The following is a 13,149-nucleotide window of genomic DNA, read 5'->3' on the forward strand; positions in this document are numbered from 1 at the left end:
CCCTCGGAAATATACCGAAATATACCTTTGCATTTTCAAAATATACAGTAAATATACCGTGAATCTTAAATTATTTTCCTCGATTTTGATGTTCTATTTAATATGTTATGATCCGCCTTTTTGCCGCCCTGGTCTATCGTTCCCGGTTAGCTCTCGGGGAAGTCAGGGGTGTTTTTGACCCGATATCCAAGGGACGGATATAACAAAAAAAATATTGTTTTGCGTGTAAAGCCTAGTACTCAGATCGAAAAACAAACTTTTAGTGAGCGGAGTGTAACCAGAGGTGAAAACCTCAGGCAGCTGTGTTGTTTTGCTTACCTTTTTGAAAATGTGTGAAAATTGAATAAAAGGTTAATAAAACATTGAATGCAAAATGGATCCATGCAAAAGATTATTTTAGTGAGACTGGCGGCTCTTGCATGATTGGAGGAGGAGGACAATCAACGAAATAAGCGACGACAACTTTGATTAAACCCATATCTGCAGGAAAGAAACCAGGACGGTCGTGTCTATACATTTGAGTATTATAAATCATATAAATATGTGTTCATTTATGGAAACCGATAAAACGATACCCTTTGCATATTCCGCAGTTTGAAAATATGACAAAGAATTTGCAGTTGTCGGGGAATAACATCTGCATCCTTCTTTGATTGGAGCAGCAAGGCCTTGACAAGAAATATTTGCGCCCGTGGCAAAGTTGTAAGACGGCGCCTCCAAGCACCCTTCCTATTTACAATTTGATAGTCTTGACTCCCTGTGCAGCAGTACTTGGTCCCAAAAGGAAAACAACATTTTGTTAACAGCCTATCCCGGTCTGCGTCTTGGAAACATGAAGCAATATGCGTTCAAATAAGTTAAACAAATTTAAAATGCAAATAAATTCAATTTAATCTCATTAATCTATAATAATTGTTTCCTTTCTGTGCCGTTTGATGGCCTTAGGCTCGTTTAGAAGCAAGGTGGTCATTTATCTTTCAACTTCAGAGGCATTGTTGCCTCCATTTGAATGAGACTTTACTCTCTGTTTGCTTGGTACCGTCTCGGAACATAAAATAGATCTATATATGTCGAGCTGCTAGCAACATACCAACGAATACCACACAAATACTATCAATACCACAAAATACTATCGGCGACTATTTGGCGATCTGAGTACTACCTGGCGTACAGCCGCTAGAACGGTAACGGTTCCATCCGAATATCATCCCTGAATATCATCCCATTTAAGTCACCCCTTCTGGAAGCAAGAGAGCTTTTTGTTCAGTATGTACGTGTATGTAACATGTAGAGACATGTATTCTTACTGATATCATGAAATTTTTTGAAAAAATGTGAGCGCAACAAAAGAGGAAAAGAAATCATATTGTTTCACTGAAAGGAAAAAGGAACATAGGTAAATATTTTAATAAGCTCGGAGTGGCTTGGGGGACAGTTCTTCTATCTTTACAACATAATGGTTAATAATGGTATTTAATCCTTTCTTTTGGTAAGGAACACCGGTATTGATGGAAAAATCATCACCGTCCAGGACCGTCACACTAATCACCGATTTCTTTGATTTTATTTATTTTTTTTATTTTTATATACACTCACTGAATCTGAACTGGGACTCTGACAGACTCTTACCGCCAAAACTTTCTAGGCTTAAACTAGTGGACCTACGAATTGGCAATGGGGAGGCATTCATGCACAAACTCATTCTCGGGATGGTCGAAAGGTCACCGAAATCATCTACAAGAACATACTGTACTGCTGGGACACCATCGCCAAGCAGCAAGGTCCTGGTGTCTTCTTCAAGGGCGCATTCTCCAACGATTTAGAGGCACTGGCGGTGCTTTCGTTCTTGGGTTGTACGATGAGATCAAGATGATTTTTTAAATTAAATTATTCAACCAACAAAATACAAAAACTACAAACAAACATACAAACAAACCACTACCAACAAATTATTTTAGATAAACTGAACAGAGAAGAGAAAAAAGTTAGAGCTGCAAAACAACATCTAACCAGAAGAACGGCAAGCAATAACCCTTTTTCTTCCTTATAATTATAATTACTTTTACCATACAGTTTCATGGGAGTTTCAATTGTTAACAATTTTTAAATATTCAATTCAATTGAATCGATCCCCATTCCCACTTTCATTCATAAAATACTCTGTACATTAATCTGCATAAAATCTCTAAACATTTTCGGGAATCTTTCTTGTAATTGAACAAGTTTAACCACTTCTTATACAGTTACAAGTGAATGGCCTCTGAAATCAAAACAAATTAAGAAACTTCCTACCTTGAATAATCCCCAACGAAACGTCTCTTTGTCGCACTCCAGCATCCATCAATCATCCAGAGTGCTGCAATTCCTGCCATTAACAATGTTGGCCAGAAGCACACCATTATGCAAATATTTCAAAGCATATTAATTAGGCTTCTTTGTATCGGCATCTCATACCATACGATCCCAAAGAAATGGACCAGTTTTACAATACGACTACGTGGGCGTTGACATCGGAAGCCCCTCCATTTGCAGGTGTTGTCCACGAATTTTTGTTTTTATTTCACTACTCTCACATAAACAAAGCAAAAAGCAGCAAAAACAGTTGGGTTTTGCATTATGTCTACATAAATTATACGGAGTAAAGATAATTCTTTGGGATACCCTAACAAATCGGCTTAAAATTTTACTTTATTGCTCTGGAAAAGAATAAACATTATTTTTGCTATAAAATATTCAATTTTTGGGCTACATTTTTATTGCAGATTATCTTATTTTTAGCACCTTTTAATCCCATAACTTTATGGCAGGGTATACCCTCGTTTCGTAGAGCATACAGGCAACGCTTTGGGGCTAGACAAAGCTCCCCCTTTCATCTTTCTTTTAAAAAACTTTAGAACGTTCTTTTGGTGACGTTCCTTCTTTTTTTTGCGTTTAATCGAGTATAAATAGGAGCCGCCTCAGGTTGGTTCGCAACAGTCTGATGGCGTCCGCGCATGCGTGAACGTTGAACGCGAATTAAAACGAGTGAAGGAAAGGAGTGAAAGAAGTTTCGGATTACCCATTGGAATACCATTCTTAAGAACTGAGTGAGTGGGAGGAGTGCAGTGTTGTGTGTGGGGTACACTTTCTTTCTAGAATTTGTGTCGCCAGTTTTTTGAGAATAAGCCAACAAAAACCCGTAAAATTAATGTACGAATGCATACAGTGATGTGTCCAGTTGTTGGTGGATTGAGTGAGTGAGTCGGTGCGTTTGTACGTGAAGTGCATGGGAAATTCGAGTTGAAACAGAGACTCCAATGAAGTTAATGTATTTTTAATAGTGCCACAAAAATCCACTATATACAACTCGTTCGAGTGTAAATATATGTATATCCCCAGTATCCAAGTTCTCACACAAAATTTAAAATCTTCCACGCTGGCAAAAAATAAATTTTTCTAAGACCAGATCAGAACACCTTTCACCTTACACTCCCACGAAGAAAGCTCCCAGCCAGCAAACCGGACGCACATTGCGCAATCCCATTGAGCATCCCAGGAGCTTCAAGAGAGCAGAAAGAAAGATCTCGGGATCACTGGTGTTGGCGTTCAATGAACCCCCAGAACCTGAACCGTCCCTTTCCGTTCCGTTGCAGGCGCTTTCCCAAGAGAAAGAGTTTTATCCCCAAGATTGTTTATCCCAACCAAAACTTGTCCAACGTCTTTTTACACATATTTTTGCTGCTGTCGTTGGTTACATTTCTTCATAATTACCATAAAATCAGCGATGTTACGTATCGTTATTTGGGGACCTCCACAAATCGAAAAGAATAACATCAAACCACAGAAACCGGTTACGATCGTTAAGCTCTTAACCCAATTCTTAGGCCATTTGCATATCGAAGTCGAAAGAAGAAAAGAAATTGGCAAAACAGAACACCTTTCAACAGTGAGTGGGGGAGTGGGAGAAAGGGAAAGGGGCTTGGCACTCGACGACAAAAATAAATCAATCAACCAGAAGGCAAGCAAATAGATTATTTGGCAGAATAGGGCCATTTATGAGTATGACTTCTATGTGCTTGTGCGGCCACAGGGTTATAATTTCGTACGTAATTAGCCTGAAAAACTAAGAATCTAGTGGCACGATTGCCAGGTAAAATAATCAAGGTTATGCTCGGAATAAACTATAACAATTAAATCCAAGTCACTTACATTATTCTTCAAACGAGATTCGCCGCAGTAATTAAAATTTAATTTCATCTGAACTCAATGTGCTTCCAATCTCCTCTTCTTCCATAACTATTCTTTTGCATTAGCATTTTATTGAATATTTCACTCATTTCCGAGTGTTTCCCTTCCTCTTCCGTAATTTCGATCGTTTTGGTGCCTTTTCTGCTTGTGCTTTCCACTTCTTTAAATTAAAAACTGGAAGCCATTTAAACGGATCTACTTGCTACTTGTGCTCCTGCCCTCTTTTTAATGACAGGTTCTAAAGAATCTTTTGCTTTTGCTCAATCTCTCTCATTTGTTTAAAAGTGTTTAAAGTGAAGTAAACTATTAAACTATCTGTTGTAGCAAGGCCTGAATCTAATCATAGCTTTTTAACATTCCCAACTCCCGCAAAACCGCAGAAGCCCCAAGTAAATTTATAATCTTTCGGCACTTTCAATCGAATTAGTTTAATTGTTTTGCACAATAAAGAGAACAATATACTTGTACATATGAAATTAATGGCAAATTTCGACGGAATTTAAACCAGTTTAAGTGTTTACTTTCATGCGAATTTATAGCCAGTTGACAAGCGGTGGGAAAGTTATTTAGAATTTGATAAAAACAAGCGCAAAATCCTCAAGGTGTTGTTAGATTTAGGACGTGCCCAGCCTATAGGCAGGTAACATAATCAACTGACATTTACAGGGGCCATACAAAACTAACAACAAAAGGCATTTCAACAAGTTCCGGGCGTCGGGCAATAATGAGCTTCCCCATTTACTTCCCAATTTGTCATCCAAGAACGTACATCGAGACGCCTTTACCTAATTTGTATGTATGCCAAGCCCCAGACCCCATCGACAGCCCATGCGTTGTCGTAGGCAGACGTGACAATGTAGGGTATAAATCATACACAGAAGAGTGCAACGGGCAGTTCCCAAAACTGAAGCATGAATATGTATGGGATATTCAGACCTTATCGATGTTCATTCTTTTATCTATCTTTACAGCCTGACTGGAAGTTGATTTCAAGAAGATGCGTAGGTCTACTACGCTTTGCAGGCTTCTGGTAAGATTTCCCTTCCTGCCTGATCCTTTCAGCATATTCTAATGCATCCCCCCCCTCCAGCTCCTCTGGCTCTGTGCTGTGTCCGCCAATGGACACATACGCATTGAGGCCCCGGAAGTGCACGTGGCGCCCAGCTACAAGCCGGCATTCGTTCGCTCTGCCGTGGAGAGCATGCCCCTGGAGGATGATGGCGGTGCACTGAGTCGTTTCAGCGTCAGACCCTCTTTCGGGGACACCTTTCTGCCGCTGCGCAGCGCCGTGGAGAGTGTGCCCACAGTGAACGAGAAGAATGTGGCGCAGCTAAGGGAATCCTCACCGTTGCGTTCCTTTGTCAGGGACTCCGTTGAGGCGCCACCAAGTGACGAGGACGAGGACAATGACTTTCAAGAACCCATAAACTTTGAGAGTTATGTACGAGATATCGATGTGGGAGAGGAGCAAGAGCCCGAAAAACTCACGCAACTGGTGGAACCAGATCCCTGGACGGTGTCGGATAAATATGCGGCCTTCATAGCTCCAGGCACCACAGATGACTATCATCCGCAGCCATATAGAGCGGGTTCTGAGCACCAGGAGCTCCTCAAGAGTGCAGATATTGAAGAACACCTTCTGAAGACCGTCAACATTGAGCAACTGGAGCATATTGATGAGCTCGATCCCTACAGGGAGCCCCAGTCGTACGGCGCACTGGCGCAGGCGCAGTCGCATCTGGGGGAGCAGGAACCCGCCTATGGTGCACTGGCGCAGCTCAAGGCAGCTGAGAAGAAGAAAAACTACAATGCGGCACCCAAGGTGCTGTGCTACATGTCCAACTGGGCCTTCTACCGCAAGGCCGATGGACACTTTGCACCCGAACAGATCGATCCACGGCTGTGCTCCGCCATTATCTACTCCTTTGCCTCTCTGGATCCGGATCATTTGACCATAAGGGAATTCGATCCCTGGGTGGACATTGAGAATCAGTATTACAAGAGGATCACCTCGCTGGGCTTGCCCGTTCTGATTGCCCTGGGTGGTTGGACGGACTCCAGTGGCGACAAGTACTCCCGTTTGGTCAGCGATGACATCAAGCGAAAGGTCTTTGCCTCTAGTGTGACGGGTTTCCTGCAGCGACATGGCTTCGGTGGCCTCCATCTCGATTGGAATTATCCCAAGTGCTGGCAGAGCGACTGCTCCAAGGGTCCAGCGAGCGATAAGCCGAATCTCACGAAGCTGCTAAGGGAACTAAGAACCGAGTTCCAGCGCGTCAACCCCAAACTCCAGCTGGGAGTGGCCATTTCCGGCTATAAAGAGATCATTACGGAGGCCTACGAGCTGTCTGCCCTGTCGGACATTGTAGACTACATGACGGTGATGACGTATGACTATCACGGCGCCTGGGAGGGGCAGACGGGTCATGTGAGTCCACTCTATGGTCAGAGCACGGATAAGTATCCGCAGTACAACACGGACTACACCATGCAGCTGCTGGTGAAAATGGGTGCCCGCCGGGAGAAGCTCATACTCAGCATTCCCTTTTACGGCCAGAGTTTTACGCTGGCCAAAACGCAACAGAAGTTGGTCGGCGAGGGCGTGGCAGCCGCAGGACCGGGCGAGGCAGGAGAACTAACCAAGCAGCCGGGAATGCTGGCCTACTACGAGATTTGTCAGCGCATTCGCAAGTCCAAGTGGCTGACAGGCAGGGACTCGAACAGGAGATCCGGCCCCTTTGCCATGATGAAGGACCAGTGGGTGGGCTACGAGGATCCCGCCAGTGTGGAGGCCAAGGCCCGGTATGCGGCCAACAATGACTTTGCGGGTGTGGCCGCCTGGACCGTGGACTTGGATGATTTCCAGAATCGTTGCTGCAGCGAATCGTATCCCCTGCTGAAGGCCATCAATCGGGCATTGGGTCGACTGAATACAGAGCCACCAACTCGCTCAAACTGCGAACGTCCACCGGCAGCGGTGACGCCTGTGCCGCCACAGATGACTACCATAAGTAGCGATGGGTCGGCGGGAGGAGGACCGAATCATCAGCACACAACAGCATGGCCCAGCTGGGAGGCAGGCATCAGCACCACGCCGAAGCCCAAGCCAAGCACCACAACCACCACAGTGACGACTACCACGAGCAAGAGACCCAAGAGCACCACCACAGCCAGCACAACGATCTCCTGGTGGAGTTCCACGACCACAAGGCGACCTCCGAGTAAGCCCACACGAACCACCGCCAGACCCGCACACACCACAATACCCGCTGCTGCTGTCATCTATCCCGTCGTACAGCCCTCGAACTGTGCCGCAGGAGAGTTCTATGCGGATGCGAAGAACTGCAATGCCTATTACCACTGCATCATTGCGGGGGAACTGCGTCAGCAGTTCTGTCCTGGGGGCTTGCATTGGAACAACGATGCCAAGGGCTGCGATTGGCCAGCCTCTGCGCAATGTTCGGTGAAGTGGGAGACGAGTACGGCGAGACCTCAGGCTCAGGCTCCTTCCACATCCAAAAAACCCAGAAAGACCACAACCAGTGTGAAGCCCACTCGGAAACCCACAAAGCCCACGCAGCAGCAGGCGGCGGCAGTGGGAGGTAGCACCACGAGGAGACCCACAGCTGTCACTGGAAGCACCACAAAGCGTCCCCATCGCACCACAAGGCGTCCCAGACCACCGATGTCTGCTCGTTGCAACGAGGGGGCGTACTACACGCACAAGAACTGTGGCAAGTATTACATCTGCATCAATGGTGCTCTGGTGCCCAACGAATGCGGCGGAGACTTGCACTGGGATGGCATACGAAAGATCTGCGACTGGCCTCAGAATGTGCAGTGTGTGACGAGCAAAAAGTATCTGCGGATCACACAATCGACGCGTAGCAGCGAGGAGGATCCCTGCAATGGTGAGGAGAGAGTTCCATACCCTGGGGACTGCTCCAAGTATCTGTTTTGCTTATGGAATCGCCTGCAGGCAGCCGATTGTCCACCGGGACTGCACTACAATGAAGCTCTAAAGAACTGCGATTGGCCAGCAGCTGCAAAGTGCAATCAGAATGGAGGCAGTGGATCCAGCGGAGGATCTGGCACGAAACCAAAGCCGCCAGCGGCAGCCAAGCCTGCTCCTACGACAAAGAAACCCACAACGACGCCCCGACCCACATATCCCACGGAGAAGCCTCTGCTGGAGCCATTGGATGGCTACTACAAGGTCGTGTGCTACTTCACCAACTGGGCCTGGTACCGCAAGGGCTTGGGTCGCTACACGCCCGACGACATCAACACGGACCTGTGCACCCATGTTGTCTACGGATTTGCAGTGCTGGACTACTCCGAGCTGACGCTGCGCACCCACGACTCCTGGGCGGACATTGACAACAACTTCTACACGCGAGTCAGCGGCCTCAAGAGCAAGGGCATCAAGGTGAGCCTCGCTCTGGGCGGCTGGAACGATTCCCAGGGCGACAAGTACAGTCGCCTGGTGCGGAGTGCTGCCGCACGTGCCAAGTTTATCCGCCATGCTCTTGAGTTTATTGAAAAGTACGGATTCGAGGGTTTGGATCTCGACTGGGAGTATCCCGTGTGCTGGCAGACCGAATGCAGCAAGGGATTCGCTGAGGAGAAGCAAGGATTCACTGCATGGGTGCGTGAGCTCTCGGAGGCGTTCAAGCCACGAGGACTGCTGCTCTCCACGGCCGTCTCGCCCAGCAAAAAGATTATCGACGCGGGGTACGACGTGCCCGAGCTGTCGCAATACTTTGATTGGATTGCCGTGATGACCTACGACTTCCATGGACAGTGGGACAAGAAGACAGGACATGTGGCTCCACTGTATCATCATCCAGATGATGATTTTGATTACTTTAATGCGGTGGGTACAACATCAGGAGAGTTTCTATGACTTTTCCTTGATTTGAAACATTCGATCTCTCACAGAACTATTCCTTGAACTACTGGATTGAAAAGGGAGCTCCTTCTCGTAAAATTGTGATGGGCATGCCTCTTTACGGCCAATCCTTTACCCTGGAGAATGCCAACAATAATGGTCTGAATGCCAAGGCGCCAGGACCCGGCCAGGCGGGAGAATTCACCAAAGCTGCTGGCTTTTTGGCCTACTACGAGGTGGGGTTTGGGATTAACCAAAACAAGACCGCAAAGCTCACTATTGTTCCTCCTTAGATTTGCGATCGTGTGAAGCATCAAGGCTGGGAGGTTGTCCAGGACGAACGCGGTCGCATGGGTCCTTATGCACGCAAGGGCACCCAATGGGTGTCCTACGATGATCCCGAGATGATTCGAAAGAAGTCGCAGCTGGTCAGAGCTTTGGACTTGGGAGGCGGCATGGTGTGGGCCCTCGATTTGGATGACTTCCGTAATCGATGCGGTGAGGGGGTGCATCCTTTGCTAAGGGAAATCCACGATGTCCTCAAGGATCCACCCAGTGGCTATGAACCAGCGCGTGAGTTTTTACCTGCAGTCGATTTTGTGTCAGTTAAAAGCTCTACAAATTTTGCCTTACAGCTGGCTTGAACCCCGTTGAGCCAGAATCAGTGGAAGAGCAGGCCATTTCGGAGGAGGCCGGCACCGCTTCTGTGGAGAATGAAACAGGAGGAGGAGAAGCCTCTCAGGAAGCAGCAGCGGCTGGAGGAGAAACCTCTCAGGAAGCAGCGGCAGGAGGCGAAGAAGTAACCTCGGGAGAAGATGAAAACGAAGTTGAAGCCATAGAAGTAGAGGCTGCCCAGCCAGGGCACACCTCCTCCCAAGAGTCCAGCAACGAGGCAGGCGGCTCCTCAGAATCCTCGCAAGAAAACCAGGTCGATCCCAACGAAGACATCGAGGAGGGTGACTTTGAAGTGGAAACCGAACCGGCATCCCCTGGAGACTTCAAGGTGGTCTGCTACTTCACCAACTGGGCCTGGTACCGTCAGGGCGGGGGCAAGTTCCTGCCCGAGGACATCGATGCGGATCTGTGCACCCACATTGTGTATGGGTTCGCGGTGTTAAATCGGGACAAGCTGACAATACAGCCGCACGATTCGTGGGCGGATCTGGACAACAAGTTCTATGAGCGTGTGGTGGCCTACAGGAAGAAGGGCGTCAAGGTCACAGTGGCCATTGGCGGCTGGAACGATTCTGCTGGTGATAAGTACGCGCGTTTGGTAAGGAGTGCCCAGGCCCGTGCGAGATTCATTCGCCATGTGATGGACTTTATCGAACAATATGGCTTTGATGGCTTGGACCTGGATTGGGAGTACCCCGTGTGCTGGCAGGTGGACTGCAAGAAAGGCACGGCCGATGAGAAGCGCGGGTTCACCGACTTGGTGCGGGAATTATCTGTGGCATTCAGACCCAAGGGTCTGCTGCTGTCTTCTGCCGTTTCGCCCAACAAGAAGGTCATCGATGCGGGCTACGATGTGCCCGAGCTGTCGCGCTACTTTGATTGGATCGCCGTGATGGCCTACGACTACCATGGACAGTGGGACAAGCAGACGGGACACGTGGCGCCCATGTACGAGCATCCCGATGGCACCGCCACCTTCAATGCCAACTTCTCGATCAACTATTGGCTGGAGAGTGGCGCCGATCGGCGCAAACTGATCATGGGCATGCCCATGTACGGCCAGTCCTTCTCCTTGGCCCAGTCGAACGATCATCAGCTGAATGCCCCCACCTATGGCGGTGGCGAGGCGGGAGAGGCCACCAGAGCACGTGGATTCCTAGCCTACTACGAGATCTGCACGTACATCCGACAGCGTGGCTGGAATGTGGTCAGAGATGCCAGGGGCAGAATGGGTCCATTCGCCTACCTCCGGGACCAGTGGGTGTCCTTTGACGATGCCCCAATGATACGCCACAAGAGCGAGTACGTGAAGGCCATGGGTCTGGGTGGTGCCATGATTTGGGCCCTCGATTTGGACGACTTCAAAAACGACTGCGGCTGCGAATCGTATCCCCTGCTAAAGACCATTAATCGTGTGTTGCGTGGCTATGGTGGACCACATCCCAAGTGTTTGTTGGAGAACAGTGAGAAGACTATGAGTAAGCGCTGCCATTAAGCCCATATCCAACGGCCTTTCATGTTTTCTGTCTGTAATTATTTTAGTTTCTGGCGACAAGGAGCCGCCCAAGCCCAGCATCAACACGAGTGCTTCTCCGCTGACGGAAGCCGCAGGAGTAGCCGCTGCTGGACAGCCCATCGACTGCAAAGGCAGAAATTACTTGGCCCATGAGCGAGATTGTAACAAGTACTACATTTGCCAATACGGAGAGCTTGTAGAGCAGCGGTAGGCCAAAGATTTAAATCCCCTCTTTTGTTCATGCTAAATGTTTCCCTTTATAGCTGCCCTGCGGGTCTTCATTGGAATGAAAACTACTGCGATTGGCCCAACAATGCCAAATGCTCGGTGCGCGCGGATCAAACCACCCAAGCACCGGCCATACATCGACCAAAACCTACCAGCAGCAGCAGCACGGCAGTCGCTCCTGCAGCCACAAAACCCACCAAGAAACCCTTTACACCGCCCAACAAGAAGCCCATTTCGAGACCCAAACCAACACCAGCACCGGCGTTGGGCAGTGGAGAGGACTACAAGGTCGTCTGCTACTTCACCAATTGGGCTTGGTATCGTCCGGGGCAGGGTAAGTACGTTCCCGAAGATATCGATGCCAATCTGTGCACCCACATTGTGTATGGGTTTGCGGTGCTAAACAGCAACTCGCTGACCATCAAGACACACGACTCGTGGGCGGATATCGACAACAGGTTCTACGAGCGAGTGGTGGAGTACAAGCAGAAGGGTCTCCGGGTAACCGTGGCCATTGGCGGATGGAATGATTCGCTGGGCAGCAAATATGCCCGTTTGGTGCTGGACCCTCAGGCGCGTGCGCGCTTCATCGAGAGTGTCCTGCAGTTTGTGGAAAAGTATGGCTTTGAGGGACTCGATCTCGACTGGGAGTATCCCGTGTGCTGGCAGGTGGACTGCGCCAAGGGATCACCCGCAGAGAAGCAAGGATTTGCGGCTCTGGTGAGGGAGCTATCGGATGCCTTCCGGCCCAGAGGATTGCTTCTATCAGCCGCTGTGTCGCCCAGCAAAATGGTCATCGATGCGGGCTACGATGTGCCCCAGCTGTCGCGCTACTTTGATTGGATCGCTGTGATGACATACGACTTCCATGGCCACTGGGACAAGCAAACGGGCCATGTGGCGCCTCTGTACTATGTTGAGGGCGATGCCAATCCGTATTTTAACGGGAACTTCAGCATTCACTACTGGCTGGATCAGGGCACGCCCGCGAGTAAGCTGATCATGGGCATGCCGCTCTATGGACAATCCTTTTCGCTTTCGGATCAAAAGCATCGCTCGTTGAACGACAAGACGGCGGGACCCGGACAAGCAGGAACATACACACGCGCCGGAGGATTCCTGGCCTACTACGAGATCTGCGAGAAGGTCAGCAACGGAGGCTGGACTGTGGTCCGGGATGAGGAGGGTCGCATCGGTCCGTATGCCTACAGCGGCAATCAATGGGTCTCCTACGATGATGTGGCGGATATTCGACGCAAGGCGCAGTTTGTGCGGAGTCTGAAGCTTGGCGGTGGCATGGTCTGGGCCCTGGATCTCGACGACTTCCACGGCCGCTGCGGTTGTGGCAAGCATCCGCTTCTGCGCACCCTCAACCAGGAGCTGCGCGGCATTCCCGGACAGCGGACCAACGATTGCACATAATAATCAATATTCCGGAATATTACTTAGTGATCATATCTCGTATGCCGTCTTCTGCTTGAAAAAAAAAAAATCCATTGCTGCTGACTGGGCTCGCAATCTATTGTCAAGATTTTTGCCATTTAGTTGTATAAGCACGAAAAACCCAAACTCCAAACCTATCCTATCCCCAATAAACTGATATTTTATGCTA

General features: G+C 48.7%; 1 protein-coding gene across 2 annotated transcripts; it reads left to right on the top strand.

Moving 5' to 3' along the window:
• The first annotated feature begins 2,985 nt into the window (after positions 1–2,985).
• Positions 2,986–13,149, top strand: LOC117588236 (probable chitinase 10). 2 transcript variants are annotated; one of them, XM_034279386.1, is made up of 8 exons: positions 2,986–3,086; positions 5,199–5,257; positions 5,318–9,103; positions 9,169–9,354; positions 9,412–9,691; positions 9,754–11,271; positions 11,336–11,516; positions 11,573–13,149. In XM_034279386.1, the coding sequence occupies exons 2-8, from the start codon at positions 5,225–5,227 to the stop codon at positions 12,957–12,959; spliced, it is 7,371 nt and encodes a 2,456-aa protein (XP_034135277.1). In that variant the 5' UTR covers positions 2,986–3,086; positions 5,199–5,224; the 3' UTR covers positions 12,960–13,149. The 2 variants fall into 2 exon arrangements, with proteins under 2 accessions (XP_034135277.1, XP_034135278.1); XM_034279387.1 differs by lacking the exon at positions 11,336–11,516 and having other exon boundaries at positions 9,754–10,685; positions 12,390–13,149.

The sequence above is a fragment of the Drosophila guanche genome, unplaced genomic scaffold (assembly GCF_900245975.1).
Source record: "Drosophila guanche unplaced genomic scaffold, DGUA_6, whole genome shotgun sequence".
Classification (NCBI taxonomy): domain Eukaryota; kingdom Metazoa; phylum Arthropoda; class Insecta; order Diptera; family Drosophilidae; genus Drosophila; species Drosophila guanche.

Bases quoted from the DNA above. Each gene is read 5' to 3' on its own strand.
- LOC117588236 (XM_034279386.1), top strand. From the start codon at position 5,225: ATGCGTAGGTCTACTACGCTTTGCAGGCTTCTG. The intron at 11,272-11,335 runs GTAAGCGCTGCC...TAATTATTTTAG, and splicing joins GAACAGTGAGAAGACTATGA to TTTCTGGCGACAAGGAGCCG. The intron at 11,517-11,572 runs GTAGGCCAAAGA...TTCCCTTTATAG, and splicing joins GGAGAGCTTGTAGAGCAGCG to CTGCCCTGCGGGTCTTCATT.